This window comes from Globicephala melas, chromosome 15 (assembly GCF_963455315.2).
Source record: "Globicephala melas chromosome 15, mGloMel1.2, whole genome shotgun sequence".
NCBI lineage: Eukaryota > Metazoa > Chordata > Mammalia > Artiodactyla > Delphinidae > Globicephala > Globicephala melas.
In genome coordinates, this window is record NC_083328.1 from 59,504,119 (window position 1) to 59,525,235 (window position 21,117).

The 21,117-nt window shown below is 47.6% G+C and overlaps 1 protein-coding gene across 2 annotated transcripts; it reads left to right on the top strand.

Moving 5' to 3' along the window:
* The first annotated feature begins 444 nt into the window (after window positions 1-444).
* Window positions 445-19,960, top strand: C15H20orf96 (chromosome 15 C20orf96 homolog). 2 transcript variants are annotated; one of them, XM_030830579.2, is made up of 10 exons: window positions 445-648; window positions 1,221-1,338; window positions 8,818-8,930; window positions 13,401-13,559; window positions 14,036-14,135; window positions 15,020-15,177; window positions 15,258-15,359; window positions 15,520-15,606; window positions 16,331-16,449; window positions 19,618-19,960. In XM_030830579.2, exons 2-10 carry the CDS (start codon window positions 1,311-1,313, stop codon window positions 19,676-19,678), a joined length of 927 nt encoding a protein of 308 aa, XP_030686439.2. In that variant the 5' UTR covers window positions 445-648; window positions 1,221-1,310; the 3' UTR covers window positions 19,679-19,960. The 2 variants fall into 2 exon arrangements, with proteins under 2 accessions (XP_030686439.2, XP_060141090.1); XM_060285107.1 differs by lacking the exon at window positions 19,618-19,960 and adding an exon at window positions 17,077-19,449 and having other exon boundaries at window positions 516-648.
* The last annotated feature ends 1,157 nt before the right edge of the window (window positions 19,961-21,117 follow it).

Genomic DNA, 21,117 nt, shown 5'->3' on the forward strand with positions numbered 1-21,117 from the left:
ATTCTTTAGCATGATAGGCTGGGCCAGCTGAGGGGAATTTGAAACCACGATGAGAAGAATGTGGAGAGAGCTACTTCTTCCCTTGCGATATTCGTTCCTCTAGGCGCTCGGTAGTCTGCGTCCGTTTCCTTGGAGACCAAGACAGGCAAGAAAGCGGCAGGTCTCGCTGGGAAGTTTGAGTGGCCTTGGTTACCGCGCGACCCACGCTGAGACAAGGAAGTTGGAGAAGCCGAACAAATAGGCATCCCAAAAAATCGGGGCCCCAAGGCCTCCGGACTCTTCTTCCATTCCCCCTAATGGCGCGCGTCTCTCCGAAGTACGTAAAAGGCGTATGGAGGGGCTGTGGACCGCGCATGCGTGCGCCCAACCTATCTCTGGCTGGGTCCTCGCCGGGTGTTGTCCCAAGGCCTTTTGACCCCGCCCCCCCCCCCCCCGCCCCATCTCCCGAGCCCCGCCTCTCCCTCGAGCTCTCCAGCCCCTGCTTGGCTTGTGTCCCTAGTGGGTGAGATTTCGGCTTCGAGACCCCATGCCAGTTTCACGTTTGCTGCTTGCATCCCATGGGTTGGGAATGATGGGAGTTCTTTCCCGCCCCAATCCAGACTCAACCACGCTGGGATTTGCTCCACAGTCCCCCAGTTCCAGGTTCTGGTGAGTCCAAGAGGGCTAGGGAAGGTATGTGGGTGGGGCTTGCTGACCCTGGGCTTGCAGTCAGCTTGCTCTCAACGCCCACGGCGGTGACTGTCCTGGGCAATAGAATCCAGAAACCTGAATTCCAGGCCCGGCTCTGTCATGCATTTGCTGTGGGACCCGGGGCGTGGCTCTGAAGCTCAGTTTTCTCACCACCTATCAGGATGTAAGGGTGTATTATGCTGCTCTCTTATTTATCTCTGATTGCTTTCCTGTTGGGTCTTTTCCATGCCTTCTGTTTCTCACAGTTCTTAGCACCTCCCAGCCGATGTGCTTAGTAAATTCTGGCTGGCTGCTGAAAAAGTGATAGCTAACACTTATGGAACACTTACCACATGCTTTACAAATATCATCTTTTGGAATTTTTGTACCAACCTGTGGAGGTAGCTTTTATAATTAGATCCAGTTTACAGATGAGAAAATTGAGGCTCAGAGAGGTAAATCCACTTGATCAAGGTTACAGATATCTGTAAGGGGGTAAGCTGGGATTTGAGCCCATGAGTTGTGTGACTGATTTGTGTTATGTCTGGTAGGATTATGTTCCATGGCAGCGGTCCAAGCAGAAAGCCAAGCCATCTACTCTGCCTCCGATCCCACGAGCTGTCAACACTCAGAAAAGCAAAATGAAGACCTGGACTACCGTCCAGCCAGGTGGGCAGAGGCACTTGGGTGCTGGTGGAGTTGGGGGCAGGATGGAGTGGATGCTCTTGGCCCTTGGTGACAACGTTTATATCAGGGTAGGCTAACTGCTATAACAAACAATCCCCAGATTTCAAGTATTGATACAGAAACATATTTCTCATTTATGTTGAAGTACATTTGTGGATCTAGCGGGGAGGGAGTAATCTTTTTCATGTGATCATTCAGGGATCTAGGCTCCTTCACCTTGTGACAATGACATTTTTTAAGGCCTTGAAGTCCTCTGCTGGGTACTTTTGCATCCAGCAGAGAGAGAAGAGAGAGAGCAAGAGTATGGATGATCCTGTGGGTATTTCTTTTTCAGGGCATAGACTTGAAGTGACACACATCACTTCTACTCATATTCCAGTGTCCATAACTCAGTCACATGCCTACCCTTAACCACAAGGGAAGATGGGAAATATAGTCCAGCTATGTGTCCAGGAGGAAAAGAAAACAGGGTTTGGTGAACTTGGGATAATCTCTGCCACATCACTGTCATGCCTTCCAGGGGAGTTCTGAGGCCTTGGCTCAGGCAGACACGGGTTCAGACCTTGGCTCTCACATCTGCTCTCTTGGGAAAGTGAGAAAGATGAATGAGTTTTTGTTTTCTCATTTGTAAAATGAGGACACTAATCTTTACCTGATAGGATTGTTGTGAGAATTAAATGAGAAGATCTGTGTAAAGCATTGTTATTCAGACCCAACACTCCTTTTAATGACAAATATTACAAATATTTTGTAATATTCCTTTAGTATCCTGAAATAAACTTCATAGATAATATAACCTACCTACATACATAATTTTTAAATATTAATTTAATACCATAACTGTAAAGGAAATGGAAAGTTATTTATAGTTAAATAAAGTATATTTCAGTATGTAAATGCTCAGGATGGAGTCCGTTAGAAGACATTAGAAAGTCTTCAGAAGCTTACTCATAGATGTGGAGTCATGGTGAACATAACAGTTGCAAATGCAGAGTGACACACGGTGGGAAATCAGGGACTCAAAATACCAAGAGGGATTTTTCATTGCAACTGTGATTTCCAAAGTGGTGCCCATCTCTTGGTAAAGTTCTGAACAAAAAAAGCACAATCTTCCCTTGATTGTAGCTGCTTTCTTGGAAAATTCAGCATTATAGTAAAACCCTGTAAAATATTCTTTGTGGCTATATGTAAAACAGAGTCAGGTTCTGGGATCGGATTGTTATAAATAGGGGTTTTACCTATGTCATATCTAGTAGGACTTAGGAAAGTTATGCAGGACAGGAGAATTCTATGTTCTATGGGGTTGTCCTGTTCTGGGGGATATCTTGTGTCCCTGGCCCCCACCTATAGATGCCACTTGGGCCCCCAATGAGAACCCATAGATCCCCCCCTGCCAATATATCTAAAACACCCCTGTCGAGAGTCATTGATATAAAGTGATGAGCACAAGAGCTGGTGGTAGTTTTTTTTTTTTTTGCTGTACGCGGGCCTCTCACTGTTGCAGCCTCTCCCGTTGCAGAGCACAGGCTCCGGACGCGCAGGCTCAGCGGCCATGGCTCACGGGCCCAGCCGCTCCGCGGCATGTGGGATCTTCCTGGACCAGGGCCCGAACCCGTGTCCCCTACGTCGGCAGGCGGACTCTCAACCACTGCGCCACCAGGGAAGCCCAAGACCTGGTGGTAGTGACAGAATTTTTGTCTTTGGTCCTAGACCCTATTCAAACAGCATCTACAAGGAAACTCTTGCCCTTTTCTTTCACTGGGGAAGCGGTGAGGTATGTAACAGACACACCCACAAACAGAACAAGAGCAGTTACCGTATACCAAGCACTTACTATGTGCTAGATACTGTTCTCAACACTTTACATCTGTCACTTCATTTAATCTTCCCAACAACCCCATGAGGTGAGTGCTGTTGTTATCACCTCCTCTTACAGATGAGGAACCTGAGGCACAGACAGGTGTAACTCCCAAGGTCACAGGTAGGATGGGCACATCCAGACTGTGATATTTGGCAGTTTGGCTCCAGGACCCACAGTCAACCACTGGAGAAATGAAGTAAAAAATAAATGTAAAATGTAAAACAGTAAAACTTTTAGAAAAAAACATAGGAGAGAAAAATCTTTGGGACTGATGGCCAAGTGAAGAGTTCTTTGACTTTACACAAACAGCTGGATCCATAAAAGAAAAATGAAATAAATGGACAAGTTGGACTTCATCAAAATTTAAGACTTTTGTTCTTTGAAAGACTCTGTTAAGAGTATGAAAAGACAAGCTACAGACTTGGAGAAAATGTTTGCAAACCACATATCTGACAAAGGACTGCTTTGTAGAATATATTGGGAACCATCAAAACTCACTAGAAAAACAATTCAGTTAGAAAATGGGCAAAAGACATGAAGAGGCATTTCACCCAAAGACGAAATACACATGGTAAATAAGCATGTGAAAAGATGTTCAACATCATTATCCATTAGGGCTATGCAAATTAAACCACAATGAGGTGTCACTGCACACCTATCAGAATGGGTAAAATGGAAAATAGTAGTAACACCAAATGTTGGCAACGAGGAGAAACTGGGTCATGCATACATTGCTTGTGGGTATGTGAAATGAAGCTGCCATTCTGGAAAAGAATATGGCAGTTTCCTATGAAACTAAACACACATTTCCCATAATGATCCAACAATTGCACTCTTGGGCATTTGTTCCAGAGACGTGAAACTTATGGTCACAAAAAAACCAGTGCAAGAGCATATCCAAAAGGTAAAATACCTTAGGTAGGAATAAACCTACCTAAGGAGACAAAAGACCTGTATGCAGAAAACTATAAGACACTGATGAAAGAAATTAAAGATGATACAAACAGATGGAGGGATATACCATGTTCTTGGATTGGAAGAATCAACATTGTGAAAATGACTATACTACCCAAAGCAATCTACAGATTCAATGCAATCCTTATCAAACTACCACTGGCATTTTTCACAGAACTAGAACAAAAAATTCCACAATTTGGATGGAAACACAAAAGACCCTGAATAGTAAAGCAATCTTAAGAAAGAAAAATGGAGTTGGAGGAATCAGGCTCCTTGACTTCAGACTATACTACAAAGCTACAGTAATCAAGACAGTATGGTACTGGCACAAAAACAGAAATATAGATCAATGGAACAGGATAGAAAGCCCAGAGATAAACCCACGCACATATGGTCACCTTATCTTTGGTAAAGGAGGCAAGAATATACAGCGGAGAAAAGACAGCCTCTTCAATAAGTGGTGCTGGGAAAACTGGACAGCTACATGTAAAAGAATGAAATTAGAACACTCCCTAACACCATACACAAAATAAACTCAAAATGGATTAAAGACCTAAATATAAGGCCAGACACTATAAAACTCTTAGAGGAAAACATAGGCAGAACACTCTATGACATACATCACAGCAAGATCCTTTTTGACCCACCTCCTGAAATGGAAATAAAAACAAAAATAAACACATGGGACCTAATGAAACTTAAAGGCTTTTGCACAGCAAAGGAAACCATAAACAAGATGAAAAGACAACCCTCAGAATGGGAGAAAATATTTGCAAATGAAGCAACTGACAAAGGATTAATCTCCAAAATTTACAAGCAGCTTATGCAGCTCAATATCAAAAAAAACAAACAACCCAATACAAAAATGGGCAGAAGACCTAAACAGACATTTCTCCAAAGAAGATATACAGATTGCTAACAAACACATGAAAGGATGCTCAACATCACTAATCATTAGAGAAATGCAAATCAAAACTACAATGAGGCATCACCTCACACCAGTCAGAATGGCCATCATCAAAAAATCTACAAACAATAAATGCTGGAGAAGGTGTGGGGAAAAGGGAACCCTCTTGCACTGTTGGGGGAAATGTAAATTGATACAGCCACTATGGAGAACAGTATGGAGGTTCCTTTAAAAACTAAAAATAGAACTACCATACAGCCCAGCAATCCCACTACTGAGCATATACCCTGAGAAAACCATAATTCAAAGAGTCATGTACCACAATGTTCATTACAGCTCTATTTACAATAGCCAGGACATGGAAGCAACCTAAGTGTCCATCGACAGATGAATGGATAAAGAATATGTGGCACATATATACAATGGAATATTACTCAGCCATAAAAAGAAACAAAATTGAGTTATTTGTAGTGAGGTGGATGGACCTAGAGTCTGTCATACAAAGTGAAGTAAGTCAGAAAGAGAAAAACAAAGACTGTATGGTAACACATATATATGGAATCTATAAAAAAATAAAGGTTCTGAAAAACCTAGGGGCAGGACAGGAATAAAGATGCAGATGTAGAAAATGGACTTGACACTGGGAGGGGGAAGGGTAAGCTGGGACAAAAAGAGAGTGGCATGGACATATGTACACTACCAAATGTAAAATACATAGCTAGTGGGAAGCAGCCACATAGCACAGGGAGAGCAGCTTGGTGCTTTCTTACCACCTAGAAGGGTGGGTTAGGGAGGTTGGGAGGGAGACGCAAGAGGGAGGAGATATGGGGATATATGTATATGTATAGCTGATTCACTTTGTTATACAGCAGAAACTAACACACCATTGTAAAGCAATTATACTCCAATAAAGATGTTTAAAAAAAAAAAGACGATGTGGTGTGTATACACACACAGACGCACACACACACACACACACACACACACACACACACAGGAATACTACAGAGCCATAAAAAAGAATGAAATAATGCCATTTGCAGCAACATGGATGGACCTAGAGATTACCATACTAAGTGAAGTGAATCAGAAAGACAAATATCGTATGATATCATTTATATGTGGAACCTAAAATATGATACAAATGAACTTATTTACAAAACAGAAACAGACTCACAGACATAGAAAACAAACTTATGGTTACCAAAGGGGAAAGGTGGGTGTAGAGATAAATTAGAAGTTTGGGATTAGCAGATACAAACTAGTATATATAAAATAGATAAACAACAAGGTCCTACTGTATACCATAGGGAATTATATTCACTATCTTGTAATAAACTATAATGGAAAAGAATATGAAAAGTATATATATATATATATATATATATATATATATATATATATATATATATATAACTGAATCACTTTGCTGTACACCAGAAACTAAGACAACTTGTAAATCAACTGTACTTCAATTTTAAAAAGTGAAAAAAAAAAAAAAAAGTGCATGAAAGTTCCAGAGTAGCCTTATTCATAATACCCCCAAACTGGAAACAATCCAGATGTCCTTTAATGAGTGAGTAGTTAAACAAACTATGGTGGGCTTCCCTGGTGGCGCAGTGGTTGGGAGGCCGCCTGCCGATGCAGGGGACACGGGTTCGTGCCCCGGTTTGGGAGGATCCCGCATGCCGCGGAGCGGCTGGGCCCGTGAGTCATGGCCGCTGAGCCTGCGCGTCCGGAGCCTGTGCTCCGCAACGGGAGAGGCCGCAGCAGTGAGAGGCCCGCGTACCGCAAAAAACCCCCAAAAAACAACAACAACAACAACAACAAACAAACGATGGTACATCCATTCCATAGCATGTAGTACTGTTCAGCAAGAAGAAGGAAAGAACTTTTGATACATTCACTCACTTGGGTGAATCTCCAGAGAATTATGCTGAGTGAAAAAAGCCTATCTCAGAAGTGACATACTGTATGATTCCATTTGTATAGCCATCTGGGAATGACAGAATTTGTAGAAATGGAGAACAGATTAGTGATTGACATAGGTAGGGGGAGCATGGAAGGGGAGGAAGTGGGTGTGGCAATAAAAGGCAGCATAAGAGATCCTTGTGGTTGTGGAAATGTTCTGTCTTTCAGTGTTCTGGTTGTGATATCGTACTTAGTTTTGCAAGATGTTACGGTCGGGAAAAATTGGGTTAAGGGAACATAGGGTTTCTCTTCATTATTTCTTAAGTAAATGTAATCTGAATTTATTTAAAAATAAAAAGTTTAATTACAAAAATAATAAATCAGGACTACCACCATTAATGAAAAGAAATACTCCTTATTAAAGCAATAAATCTTGCTAAGTATTTAAGTTCAGCTTACAAATGTTATAATTTTTAAAAACCCTTGTGAAGGGGGTTTTGGAAGTTGGTTAATTAAATTCTCCTAAATCGTTTAAGCCACCTTTAAAATTTAATATATTCACTTTCATTTTCAAAGAGTTCACTTGTTCTGATGAACAAAACCATTGGGTATTTAATGTAATTCTTGTATATCTAATAAATAAACTTCTAAATATGGATAATCTTATGTTCATTTAAAAATTGTAATTTATACACATTTAATAAGAATGTATTAAACCTTTCAACTCAAAACAAATCTAAATCAAAATCTCACTTACACATTTTAAATTAGAACCACAAAATTAATCTATTAATCACTCCATCTCTCAAACAATACAATTCAATACCAGATACATACAGATAATTCATAACTTTAACACAAAATTACTCTAATTTTACTTTGTCACTTCAACACTTAATACTAAATTAAGGATATTGATCCATAAAATAAATAATATTTTTCAAAAATGAACTGGGTTGCACCTCCAACAGAGATGTTGGCGGGGGCTGACAAGGCAGCAGTAGCGTTTGTGGTCATCTGTGTGATTTGCCTCATAACTGCGCAGGATGCGTGGAGAGGAAGCAGGGATTCTCAGAACATGCCCTCCTAATGCCTTCTTCCGATCTGAATTATTTTCGTGTACTTCTCATCCGGCAGGACCACAGCTTTTACAGGTATTCCGGAGACAGCTGGTTAGCATTTTGCACGGCTCCTGTGCCTTTATCTGATGCTGTGGTCCTGATCCCAATTCTCAGGTCATTGGTAATAACAGTGACAGCTAGTAATTTATATTTAGCACTGAATATGGGTTAGGCACTATTCCAAATACTTTATAGTAACTTCTTTTTTAATTTCACTACAACTCTGTGAGGTAGGCATGCTGTTTTACAGATGGGAAAGCTGAGGGACAGAGAGGTCATGTGACCTACCTAAGGTCATATAGCTAGTAGAAGGCAGAATTCAGATTCAAACCCAGGCTGTCTGCTTCATTAGTTGTTGCTATTAACCCCTACCCCTTCTGAGCTTGCCACCGGCCAGCTTGGTGGGAGAGATTGGGGATGTCTGGCCATCTCCTGCTGCTACCCCTCTCCTCCCCTCTGTTCAACCCCACCGTCACTGTGGTATGTGGAAGTCTCCTGGGCTTCTCTGTCCGTTATAACAAGGCTCAGAGTGGGGCCTGGGAGCTAACTGATGGATGTGAGCTTCATTCCTCAGTCTCACTGTCATATATTATAAGGACATGAGTGGATGGCATTGAGGTTTCTCATGGCTGGTGCATTCCCTGGGACCTGACCCCAGACCTGCCTCTACCCTCACACTCTCTCTGTCCTTTCCTATCCCCTAGGGTTGCAATCCAAGCCCACCTTGTGGATGACAAGTCAGCCGAGGAATCCACTAGAACTGCGCAGAGGAAAGTTGGACTCGGGGAAGACACAGACGAAAATCCGACTAGTGAGAGTATGACGAGCATCTTTCCGCAGGCACCAGGGCCCAGGGCAGGGGGCGGGGGATGGTGATAGCAAACGCGCACTGAGCACTTCATGGGTGCCTGACTTGACCCCTCATCCTCACAGCAACCCCGTGGGCACGCTTATCATCATCCCTCTTCTACAGATGGGGAAACCGAGGTGCAGGGAGATGACACAGACCACACAGCTAGAAAATGCAGTACCAGGGGTCAAAGCCAGTTAGGCAAACAGTAGTTTGCCTTTGTTTTTGTATTTTTTGGCCGCGCTGCAAGGCATGTGGGATCTTAGTTCCCTGACCAGGGATCGAACCTGCGCCCCCTGCATTGGGAGCACAGAGTCTTTTTTTGGGAGCACAGAGTCTTAACCACTGGACCACTAGGGAAGTCCCTTGCTTTTGTGTTTAAGACTCAGGAAAATGATCAGAATCACTTTTTTTTTTTAACATTAATGACTGCAATGCATTAAAACATGAAATATATGAACATCTATGAAAGAACAAATAAAACCAACTCGCTGTTCACCTTTGGAGGATCCCAGGGAAACAAATCACTAATTTTTTTTTTTTTGACTTAAAACAATAGAAATTTATTGTCTCACAGTTCTGGAGGCCAGAAGTCCAAGATCAATGTGTTGGCAGGACTGTGCTCCCTCTGAGCAGAATCACTTTTTATTTTACTGCATTAGGAACACAATTTAGTGGCTTGTTCCTTTTAAAATTTCCAGTAAATTAGCCTTTTACGGAATACAGTGCATCTTAAAGCAAGGCTTAGGAGCTTACTATTAAAAATTTTCACATCAACTAATAGAACTTTTGATAATTGATTTTCTTACCATCCATTGTTTTTTTATGGCTTCTGAACATTGTTTCAAAGTATTTGAAATGACTAGAAGAAGAGGGGGCTTTTGTGTCCATAGGAGAAAGTAAAATACCAAATACTATAAATACTACAAAATACTATAGAAGAATTCTTAACTTCTTCAGGAAAGTTTTTAATATGAGTCAATGAACAATGACTGTTATATAAAGAAATAGGGAAAAATGTATTTGCCTTGAAACCTTTTTTTTCCTTTAACCTTCAATTTTGCAAAAATGGTTTAGAGGCAGCCCTGCATTCGTAAAGTAGGAACTCATATTTCTGATGTTATTTTTTTATTTTTATTTTTTTGCGGTATGCGGGCCTCTTACTGTTGTGGCCTCTCCCATTGCGGAGCACAGGCTCCGGGCGCGCAGGCTCAGCCGCCGTGGCTCACGGGCCCAGCCGCTCCGTGGCATGTGGGATCTTCCCGGACCGGGGCACGAACCCGTGTCCCCTGCATTGGCAGGCGGACTCTCAACCACTGTGCCACCAGGGAAGCCCTCTGATGTTATTTTTATCCTGACTTTAGAAGGGTTTATGTGTTTTTGTTTGAAACATGAACTTGGACAATTGGCTCTAAAAGTTGTGCTCCTAACCAGTTCCTAATACTGTCTCTTGTAATCATTCATTTGTTTAGTCAACAAATATTTGAGCACCTACTATGTGCCAGACCCTGTTCTAGGTGTGGGGATTCACCAGTGATGTGGACTCTGACCTTAGGGAGCTCACATTCTACTCGGGGAGACAGACAATAAGTAAGACAGATAAAAATGTAATATGTGTAGTGAGGGTTAAGAGCTATGAAGAAGTGTAAAATAAGGTTAGGGGCTTAAGAGGCACAGAGGATGGAGTGGCCATGACTGTTTTAGGATGGTGGTCAGGGAAGGCTGCTAAGGTGGTGAAATCTGAGGGGGAATGTTCCAGGCCAAGAAGCTGGAAGTGCAAAGGCCCTGAGGTTGGTGTGAGGTCAGTGATGGGCCAGGTGATGAGGAAGAAAGATGGTGGGCTGTGGGGGGAAGGAGATAGCTTGTATACAGCCCTGTAGTCCATGATTAGGCTTTGTGTTTGCATAGAGTAAGGCAGGAAGACGCTGGAGGATTCTGAGTAGAGTGGGGAAATGATCTGACTTAGATTTTCACAGGAGTCCTTGGGCTGCTGCTGCTGTGTGCAGAACGGGCTGTGGGGACAAGGGGGAAACAGAGCAAGGGAGTAGAAATGACTCAGTTGGTTTGTTCTTGGATATGAAGTAGGATCCTGACTCTGCCCCTCAGCCTTAGGACAGTCACTTACTCGATCAACTCCTGAGAGAATGCCTACGATATGCCAGGCACCAAGCTGGGTGTTGGGGACACAGCCGTGAACACGGCCCTTAGAATCTGTGCTATGATGGAGCTTATACTTTAGTGGGGAGACACATAATAAATGAATTTAAACCCCCAAAGAATAGTACTCATCAGTTTATCAACCCATACTTATGGAGCTCCAGGCACTGTCCTGTGTGCTGGAGATACATACAGCTGTGACAAAACAACCAAAGCCCCTGCCCTCCTGGCTGTAAAATTCTAGTTGAGTAGACAGACACGAAACAAGATAATAAGAAAAACATGTTATGCTTGGTAGTGATGAGTCCTAGGAGAAAAATAAATTGGGAAAAGGGGAGACATAATTACAAACTGTAATTATGTAATTACAAATTGGGTAAGGGTCAGGACGGCACAAAGTAGGGTTTCTACCCTAGAGCTGGTGGTCAGGGAAGATCCATTTCTAGAGCAGAGGTCATTAATTCTACACTTTATCAGAATCACCTGGGAGTGGGGCTCAGTGGGCCCGAGACTCAAGAGGCTGGCATTTTTCACAAGATGCTTCTGGTCCCTGTGGGCCATATTTGGAGATGTTTTGGTCTGGAGATGTGAAGGCAAGATGGTGGAGTGGCTAGGAGCCCAGACTTCAAGGACAACGGCTCTGCGATGGGTGACCTTGGGTAAGGTACTGCATCTCTCTGACCCTCAAGTTCTGCTTCTCTAAAGTGGGGATAATAATAGTCCCAAGTGGGCTTCTCTGGTGGCGCAGTGGTTGAGAGTCCACCTGCCGATGCAGGGGACACGGGTTTGTGCCCTGGTCCGGGAAGATCCCACGTGCCACGGAGCGGCTGGGCCCGTGAGCCATGGCCACTGAGCCTGCGCGTCCGGAGCCTGTGCTCCACAACGGGAGAGGCCACAAGAGTGAGAGGCCCGCGTACCGCAAAAAAAAAAACAAAAACCAAAGCCAAAAATAATAGTCCCAAGTGAGGTAGTGCATGGGAAGTGCTTAGCACAGTTTAGGGTTCATAATACGTACTCTGTGCATTTGCACTATTACTCATTATCGTGTGAGGAATATGGCAGCTGAGGGCTAGGAAGAGGTAGTTTCTAGCAAAGGACAGAGAAATGAAGAACAGAAGGAATAAAGCAGAGAGCACATAGCCTGGCAGAGGCGGAGGGTGAGAACCGGTGAGAATGGTGACTCGTCCCTGGGTGTGCGAGACGTGCCACTAAGCGGCTTGACTGTGAATATTACCTCATCTGTTTTTTATAGCAGCAGCTCTCTGAAGCCGGTATTAGTTTCCTAACATACGGAATGAGTATAGCAGGGTTCTGGGAGGCTAACTAACGTGCCCAGTTTCCCTTAGGTGGGAAGTGGCAGAGCTGGCATTTGAACCAAGGTGTGTCGAGGCCTAACATCCAAGTCTTGATCGCTGTGAGGTTCAGCCCGCCTTGCGGCCTTAGGCCCACTCAGCTCCTCATCTTAATGTAGTGGAAAGATAGACATTGGGAGTCGGAAGTCTGCCTTTCGAGTTCCGGTGCCACTACTTCCTGTCTGTGCAACTTTGGGGCAGTCATGTAACCTGCCTGAACATCCATCCACCTATCAGTAAAATAGAGCTGGGGAACATAGGGTTGTTGGAGGGTAAGCTGATACCCTGAGCCGCCTGCTGAGTGAGGCACCCTCAGCGATTGTTCTTGTTGTTATTGTTATTGTAGGTTATGTGTACCTGCTTGGGGGCCCTTAGGCAAGTCCCTTAATCCCGTAGAGGCTCCTTCTTTTCCCAGGGGCTGTTGTATGAAACAGTCCTCACTCAGCTCACCTGCCTGACGAGAAATGGTAGCAATTATCATCCACTCTGCCTCTCCTGCTTCTTCTCCAGACAAGGCCCATATCCTCGGCCATCTTCTTTCCTACTTGGGCGTTTTCTATTATTGCTAGTACTATATAGTTACTCGATTCTAAGAAGCCATTGATAATAAGGTGTACCTTTATCTTAATTACCCACTAATAAAATATTTGTCAATTAGACCGTAACACGCCACCAACTGTAAGATATATCCCCACCTCAGAGTGTAAAATTATGGGAAAATGGGTGTTTCAGAAAGAATGAAATAATTCAAGGTGCTCTGACCCGCAGACAATGGGGAACCGCCGCCCAGCTCGGGTGGCATTTACCAGTCGAGGCTACGAGGGGGCGGATTGCGGCGGGAGGGAAGTGGTCCCTAGGCTCCCGGAGGTTCCGGCCAGCTCCGCGCATCACGAAACACTGCCCCCTTTCCCTGTTCCTCCGCTTGCAGACGATGCTCAGGAACCGGCGAACCGCGCACCAGGAGCTCTGCAACCACGAGGACTTCCTCACCAAGCTCTGTGGGGAACTGATCAAGACCATCCAGAACACGGACGACAGCTCGGCCCTGAAAGTGCGGGTGATGCTGCAGCAGGAGGACGTCTTCACGGTGAGCCCCCACCGTGGCCCCGCAGCCCTGCCTCTGCCCTGCGTTGCGGTCCAGCCCGCGACGCCGCCCTCCTGAGCACTTGGGCGCCCTCTCCTGCTTTCTCCCGGCCTCTCCCGGCCCATTGCGCAAGCTGCTTCCTCCATGTGGAGGATACATCTCTTACACACTCCGGCCCCACCCCACCCCCCGCCCACCTACCTGGGCTTTGGAATCAGACTGGGGGTGGCGGGGGGTGGGGACTCATCCCCATCAGCACTTATTAGCTGGAAGAGTTTGGGTTAACCTCTGAGCCCTGTAAAACTGGGGCACAACTGCACCCACCCCGAAGAGGAGTTGTGCCTGGCACACAGTATGTGTGGGGTTGGGTTTGGAGACTCCTCTGAGGAAGTGCTGAGTCCTTTGACAGTCCGTGCTTTGGCCGCACCAGTGGAGGCTTGGGGTGAGCTGACCCCCCTCCCCGCCCCCGACTCCCACAGACCATCGCTGACATCTTGGAGTACTCAAACAAGAAGAAGCTGCACCAGATGAAGTGTGAGCTTCAGGAATGGGAGGAGAAGGAGGAATCCAGGATACAAAGTAAGAATCCCTGGGGCTGACTCCCTGACCCTCGCCTGGCCCTCTGTGGAGGTCAGCGGCTGGGCATTCCCCTTGCACCTCCCTTTCGGAAACCATCAGGCCCATCACCTCCCTTCTGCTAAGATGCACAGCTGACAGCTTACTTATCAAGCACTTAGTGCTTGCAGGCCCTACGTGCTTTGTTTTTACGGGCTCACTCTCCGTCATTCCGACTACCTGTAAGGCAGGGAAGTTTTCCTTTTCTCCCATTTTACAGATGAGGCAACTGAGGGTAAGGGAAATGAAGGTTATACAGCTAGGAGCCAGCATCCAATCCCAGCCTCCCTCTCTCTTGCCAGCGTCCCTCTGGGAGTCAGTGGCTGGAATAGGTCACTGGCCACAGACCTGCTGAGCCTGTGGTTTCTTTCCCCTGAGCAGACTAGAAGCCTTCTGAGGGGAGGGGCAGTGTGTCAGGCAGCCTCAGACGCTGGGGATCCCCTCCATGGAGGGTGGCAGGATAGACTGTCTTAATCCTGCCCTGGTCATGTCTTGGGAGCCAGTGTTGCCGCATTTCACTGGGCTCATTGCCTTGGGAGCGTGTGTATGAGGGGACTGAGGTCCAGAGAGGGAGGGTCTTGGTAAGGGTCATGCAGTGGCATTGGCAGAGCCGGGGCTTGCCGAGGGATCTTGCACTGGGATAGTTTCTTTCCTACCCAGTACTGCCTCTTCTCCTGTGAAGGTAAAGAGCTCTCTAGGGGCTTAACTGTCCACCACCTCCCAGCCTTGTGTGAACTTGCTGTAGCCCAGACCCCAATTCATTGGTCAAGGAGAGCTTTGCCTCTTGGGTCTCCCCAGGGGGGTTCTTGAGGGAGGATCCTGCCTTCTGTCCCTCCTGATCTCTTCAGACCTGGAGCAGCAGGTGGAACAGCTGGATGCCAAGATCGAGAAGGTCCACAAGAAAGTGAGCTTCATGAGCACTTACATGGACCGTGAGTATCCCATCAAGTCGGTCCAGGTTGCCAACCTTGTGCGCCAGCTGCAGCAGGTGAAGGACAGCCAGCAGGTAGGTGAGCCCATGGCCTTGCCTCGCCAGACCATGTGGGAGGCAGGGCTGGTGGCCAACACCCTCCTGCTGACCCCCAGGATGAGCTGGATGACCTCAGTGAGATGTGCAGAATGGTCCTGGCATCTATGTCCAACCAGATTCAGAATAAGAAAAAAAACCTACTGAGGTCTCTGGTGGTGGTGAGTAGCCAGCCACTGTGGCAGGTATCCAGGTCCTGCCCCCAGCCCTGCTTTTTTCCCTGTCCTCTGCCTCCAGGCCCCCCACACACCCACCATGCTACCCAGTGCATGGTCGCCCCTGGGGCCAGACTTGGGGGCCAGACCTCTCCTTCCTCTGCAGAAAATCCAGCGTGCTCATCAGGAGACGCTCCTGCAGAAGACTTGGAATAGCCGGCTCATACTGAAATACATGGACAAGTTCCGAGAAGTGAGTGGGCAGCAAAGGTGGTCGTCACCCCTGTGCTAGAGCAGGAGGGTGGGTGGTCCCCAGGACCTGTGGGAGTCAGGCTTGTCCTGATGTGGCGCTCATGAGGTCTCTGACTCTGGTGTTAGCATTCCTGCTTGGCAGTGCCATTAATGCCACTTGTCATTCATCTGAGAAGGGGATTCGTGCTGGCCTAGGGTTTGCCTCATTAACCAACACCACCAGCCATGACCCAGCAGCACCATCGCCAAGCATCACCACATGACCATCACTTTAATTTCACTACCCAGCCCCGGTCTCCACCTCTTTAATTCTTGTCATTGACCGTCACTCATGACCATGTTAATGAAATCCACCATCACCACCCTCTCGCGGTAATTTTCGTGATCTTGCACCTTCATCAGTTATCCGAGTGAATGGCCTTCATCACGTCCACCAGCCCCCGTTAATTCTCACTGTCAAGCGCTGCCACCCATTTGCAACCTGTCTCCCTTCTCCACGATCCCCTCACCCTTAACCGGAACCATCAAACATCGTCGGTAACTTGTGAGCCAGCCCTGCCCTGCACAGCGAGGACCCCCGTCTGGAGTCCGGAAGTCCCAGTGACAAAAGTGACAAAGCCCAGGCCATTTCTGTAGATGAATGAGCAGTAATCCTTGTTCACTTTGCCCTTTTCTCCCTTTGGTTGGGGAATGTTTCGTTTCTCACTTTCCCCTGCTCTCCTCAGCTCATAGACCATTTTGAGGAGGAAATACCCGTATTAAGGGCTGAGGTGGAGCAGCTCCAGTTTCAGATCTGGGAACCCCGAGAGACTGTGTTTGCGGACGTTCTGCTTCGGAGATCCAAGTATGTGACCCTTGTGTAGCTACCTCTTAAACTAGCCACGCTCTGGACTCGAAGAAGCTCTCTGTTCTCGGGGAAGGCAGCCTGGTGGAGGAGGCAGGAGGCTGGGTTTTTGCCTTGGCTTTGCCCCTGACTGTGTAGCAGATGTGACCTTTCCCATCTTTGGGCCTTAGTGTCCCATCTCTGCACAGCAGGCTGAGTTAGGTTATCTCTCTGGACCCTTCCAATTCCACATTCCACGTTTCAACCAAGTGGGTCCGCCCCTAAGCTCCTGGGGTGTTCAGGAAGACAGTGTTGAGTGGGGTGGGCGGCTCCAGAGACGAATGGCCTGGAAGGCACACTGCAGGGAAAGAAGGGTGTTCTCTCCGTGGGGCAGAATTCTGGGCCCCAAAGGAAGGACTTCCCTTCTTCCAAAACCAGTTCTCTGCCTGCCCTCCCTTGGGCCCGGCCCTCTGGGTCTGAGGGTGAGGATCCCACCAGGCCACGCCTCTCTATGTGGGGCAGATCTTACCATCTGCAAATTATTTTTCTTCTTCTTAGCTTCTATGTCTATCTCCTTCTCTTCCTCTCCCCTTCTTTCCTCCTCCTCTACCTCCTATTCTTCATTCTCCTCTTATTTTCCTTAAAAAGTACTGTCAAGTTTATGATGTGCCTATGGAGTGCCAGGCACTGTGAGTGCCAGTAACCCTTCGCTCTACCACCATGGAGCCAAGGAGGGGACCAGACATTCATCGATAACGAGCCACCGACAAAGGTCCCGCGGCAACTGACCCCAGAGCTGCTGAAGCAGAGGCATAGACGTGGCGCTGGCAGAGCGTAGCCCGGACAGAGAGGAGTCTGGAGGGTCAAGAGAGGTTTCCCTGAGAATGTGACAGTTTAAACCAAGGTCTGAAGGATGATGCATAGAAGTTCACTGGGCAAAAGGGGCTGAAGGGGGAAACTGAAGGAAGAACATTTCCAGGTGGTGGTGCTGGCGTCTTGGGGGTGTGGTGAGTAGGCACCGTCGTCCTTATCTGAGCTCTGAACACATTGAAATAAGACTGAAAGGAGCAAGGCAGACACGGGCCAGACGCTCACTTTTATTCTGATGAAGCTGATTTTAGAGAAGGTAGCAACAGCTTCTACCTCCAGATATCTTGGCTTCTGAATAGTGAACCCAGAATTAGGCAAGTCGAGCTCCTTGGTCAGCTGTGTTGGAGCAGAGGAGAGTGTCGTCCTTGCAGGCTGCTCGTGGCTGAGAGGGAACAGGGCACCCATGCCCCATCCTATTCTCCAGACTCACTGTTCAGGTCGTTGTACCCCTTTCCAGGGGCAGAGTGAGTAAAGCGAGGCCAGGAGCAGTATGCCTCTGCTGCCCCTCCACGGGCAGGGAGACACCGGGAATGGGAAGACGCTTTCTCCTCCTAAAACGTGGGAGGGGCGCATCCCTAGGCAGAGCTTCTCCAACCAGAACGTGCACAGGAATCCCCTAGAGATCTCGTTACAAAGCAGATGCTGAACCGGTAGATCTGGAGTGGGGCTAAGGAGTCAGCATTTCTAAGAAGCTCCTGGGTGAGGCTGACGCTGCCAGTCCCTGGGTCACAAGCCGAGCAGTGAGGCTGTGGAGCATGTGTGGTAGGAGGGAACTTGATGTTTACCAGGGGCTGAATGAGGCTGGAATGCAGAGTGGTGGGGAGAGTAACGGGGAGGAAGCAGGACAGCTCAGCCCCTAGGAACCGCCACGCAGGGCCCGGTAGACTGAGGGAAGAGTTTGATACTTGACCCTGAAAGCCAAGAAATTGTAAGCTGAGTGGTGACATCAGATTTGCATTCCAAGAAGAGTTACTTTGAAAAGAGGGTGGAGGAGATATTGGAGAGGGGCCAGAGGAGGTGCTGGGAGTCTGGTTGGCAATCGTGTGTGTGTAGGGGGGGGTCGGGAGTGGCTTGGCCAGGGTGGGTGGCAGAAGAGAGAGGAGAGATGGATGGAGTGGAGAAGAATTGAAGAAGGTAAACCCGTAGGCCTTGGTGATATTTGGATGTGGGAAGTCAAGGACAGGGAGGTGTCAAGAATGACCCCTGGGTTTCTGGCTTTTGTCACAGGGTGGGTAGTGGTACCAGATCCAGAGAGAGGGAAGGCTGGGGCCGGGGGGTGAAGGATGCTTACGCAGGTCAGTCTGCAGTTGACTGGGACACTGAGTTTAATTTACAGAGACCTCAGCGTGGAGCTGTCAGCTAGGCAGTTGGGGGTACGAGTGTAGATATCAGAAGACAGATACTGACTGGAGATGGAAATTTGGGCATTGCCAGTACAGACATGCATTTTTTTTTTACTATTATTTTGAACAATTTCAAATATACAGAAAAGTCCAGAGAGTATTATGATGAATACCCAGTTACCCATCTAGATTTAGAAATAGTTATATTTTTGCCATATTGGCTTCATCTTCATTTCTTCCTTGTTCTTTCTTCTGAAATGTTGTAAATTGCAGACATCCTGACATTTCATGTCTAAATCCTTCAGCGTGCGTCAGTATGTACCATGAGAGTGGGTGAGAGAACTGGGAGGGAGAATGTAATCCTGGAGCCTTGGAAATGTTCGTGCTGGTCACTGAGATGGGAAGATAGTGCAGATGGGAACCCACTGCTCTTGCTACTGTTACGGAAAGAATAATGCCTGTCATTTACTGAGCACTTATTACATGCTGGCCTGGTCTCATTTAATCTTCCCATCAGTGACTGAAGGTGGACCCTCCCCCCTTGACAGATGAGGAAACGAGGCTCGCCTGGGGTCTGTCACATAGTGAGTGCTTGTTACATAGGTGCCCAGTGATGTCCAGAGGCTCAGAGGGGAGAAGCAGTATGCTCAAGGTGACACAGAGTTAGGCTTCCAAACCAGTCATCCTGACTGCAGAGAGAGCGCTCGTCCTGAGGGGCCCCAGCACTTCAGAGCTGAGCTCTTGTTTCCTCTTGGCCTCAGAGCTCTGTGGGGCAACATGAGTCCTGCCAAACCAGTTCCTTTTCCATTTTGACGTGTGTGTGTGTGTGTGTGTGTGTGTGTGTGTGTGTGTGTGTGTGTGTATGTGTGTTTGCTGTAAGGTCACAGGTTGTGTTCCTCTGAGGCCGTGCTCCCCTACCTGCAGCTCTGGCGCCCCTGCTTGGTGTCTCACACCCCTCTTTGCTGTTTCCTACCAGGTGCACCCCTAACATGGACATCATCCTCAACATCCCTGTGGAAGAGCTGCTGCCCTTCTAAATGGCGGGGCAATGGGCCACCCCTCCCTCCCTGGTCTCTTCCCCACACCCAGAGCCTTGAGTTCTCTCCTTCCAAGCCCACGTCCCCATCCAGACGCTGGTCTGCAGTTCCTTCCTTCCTCACACTCCCTCCGTCCGTCCTTTCCTCCCTTGCGTGCTTCCTGTTTCCTGTCCGCTTCCTGCGTCCCCCCCTCCCTCCATGCTTTTGGTTGGTGCTTCTACTTGAGCCAGGTAGGAATTCCTAGTCAAGTCCTTTTTACCAATAAAGCTGGGTTTGCCTTTTGCCAGTGCCTGGGGCTTCCTGAGAAGCCTAGGCAGAAGTGGATTTTGTCTTAAGATTAGGGGTGGGCAACTGTGCTGCCTGCATCTGGGGCTCCAGACTTCTTGAGAAGTGCTGGAGCGCCGCCCCCTGCCTGAGTCTCCATGGTTCTGTGGCTCCGGGCCACCCCCTCCCTGGTGCAGTGCGACTCCAGTTTCTCACCTGATTTGTGCCCAGACCTGTTGAGGCCAGTTCCGGGGTGGAGGGGGGATTCCTTGAGTTTGATACACCTGGGAACTTGCTGGACCTTCACTGCTGCTGGCCATCTCTTTTCCAGTCCAGCCATCTGTCTGTCCACTGCTTCTACCCCAACGGTGTATGGACGTGAACACCAACTCGTCCTCAGGTGCCTAGTCAGGCGCTGTTCCCTGCCACATACTCTTTCACGATGGACTTAAGAGGGGCGCTGCCTGGACCCCTCTCCAGCAAGGGCTTTTGCTCCGGTTACCGGGAGGGCCACTGGCAGGTGGCCTCCAGCTGCCAGTGCCTTCGGGCTTTGCCTTGGCTGCCGAGAGCCGGGCCTCTTCCCACCTTCCATGATGCTTAATGTGCCAACACCAAAGGCTGTTCTGGCTCCAGGGCTGCTTGGAGGGTTGGCTGAAACTGCCCCTGGACCGGCACTGCAGCTTGACTCCTCTCTCTGCCCAGCCCTGTGCACCTCTCTCTCCTCCCTCCTTCAGCCGGTCCCAAGGACACTCAGTAGTCAATGTCCTGTACCCTATGCTCTGTCTCAGAATTGGCCTCCCTGGGGACCCAGACTGTTCCCACTCCCAAGAGCCTCTGGCCGCTCACAGATCCACTCTGTGTGTTGGGAGACTTTCGGTTACAGGTAACAGAACATCCAAGTCAAATTGGCCAAAACAATAAAGGGCTCAGGTACATAAATATTCTAGGTGAGGCGAGGCTTTAACCAGAAGTCAAGCGAAGGCACCGAGGGCCTAGTTTCTCTTTCTCTCCTTTGTTCTCCAGGGTGTTTCCTCTTGCTGAGGTCGGCACTCCCTGTGGTCCCAGTATGGCTGCCAGCACCTCCTGGGGTGTAGGATTCCTTGTTCTTGTCCTGCTGGAAATAGGCAGTGTCTCTGTCCCAGAACTTTCAGCCCAAGCCTTAAGATTGCTATGAC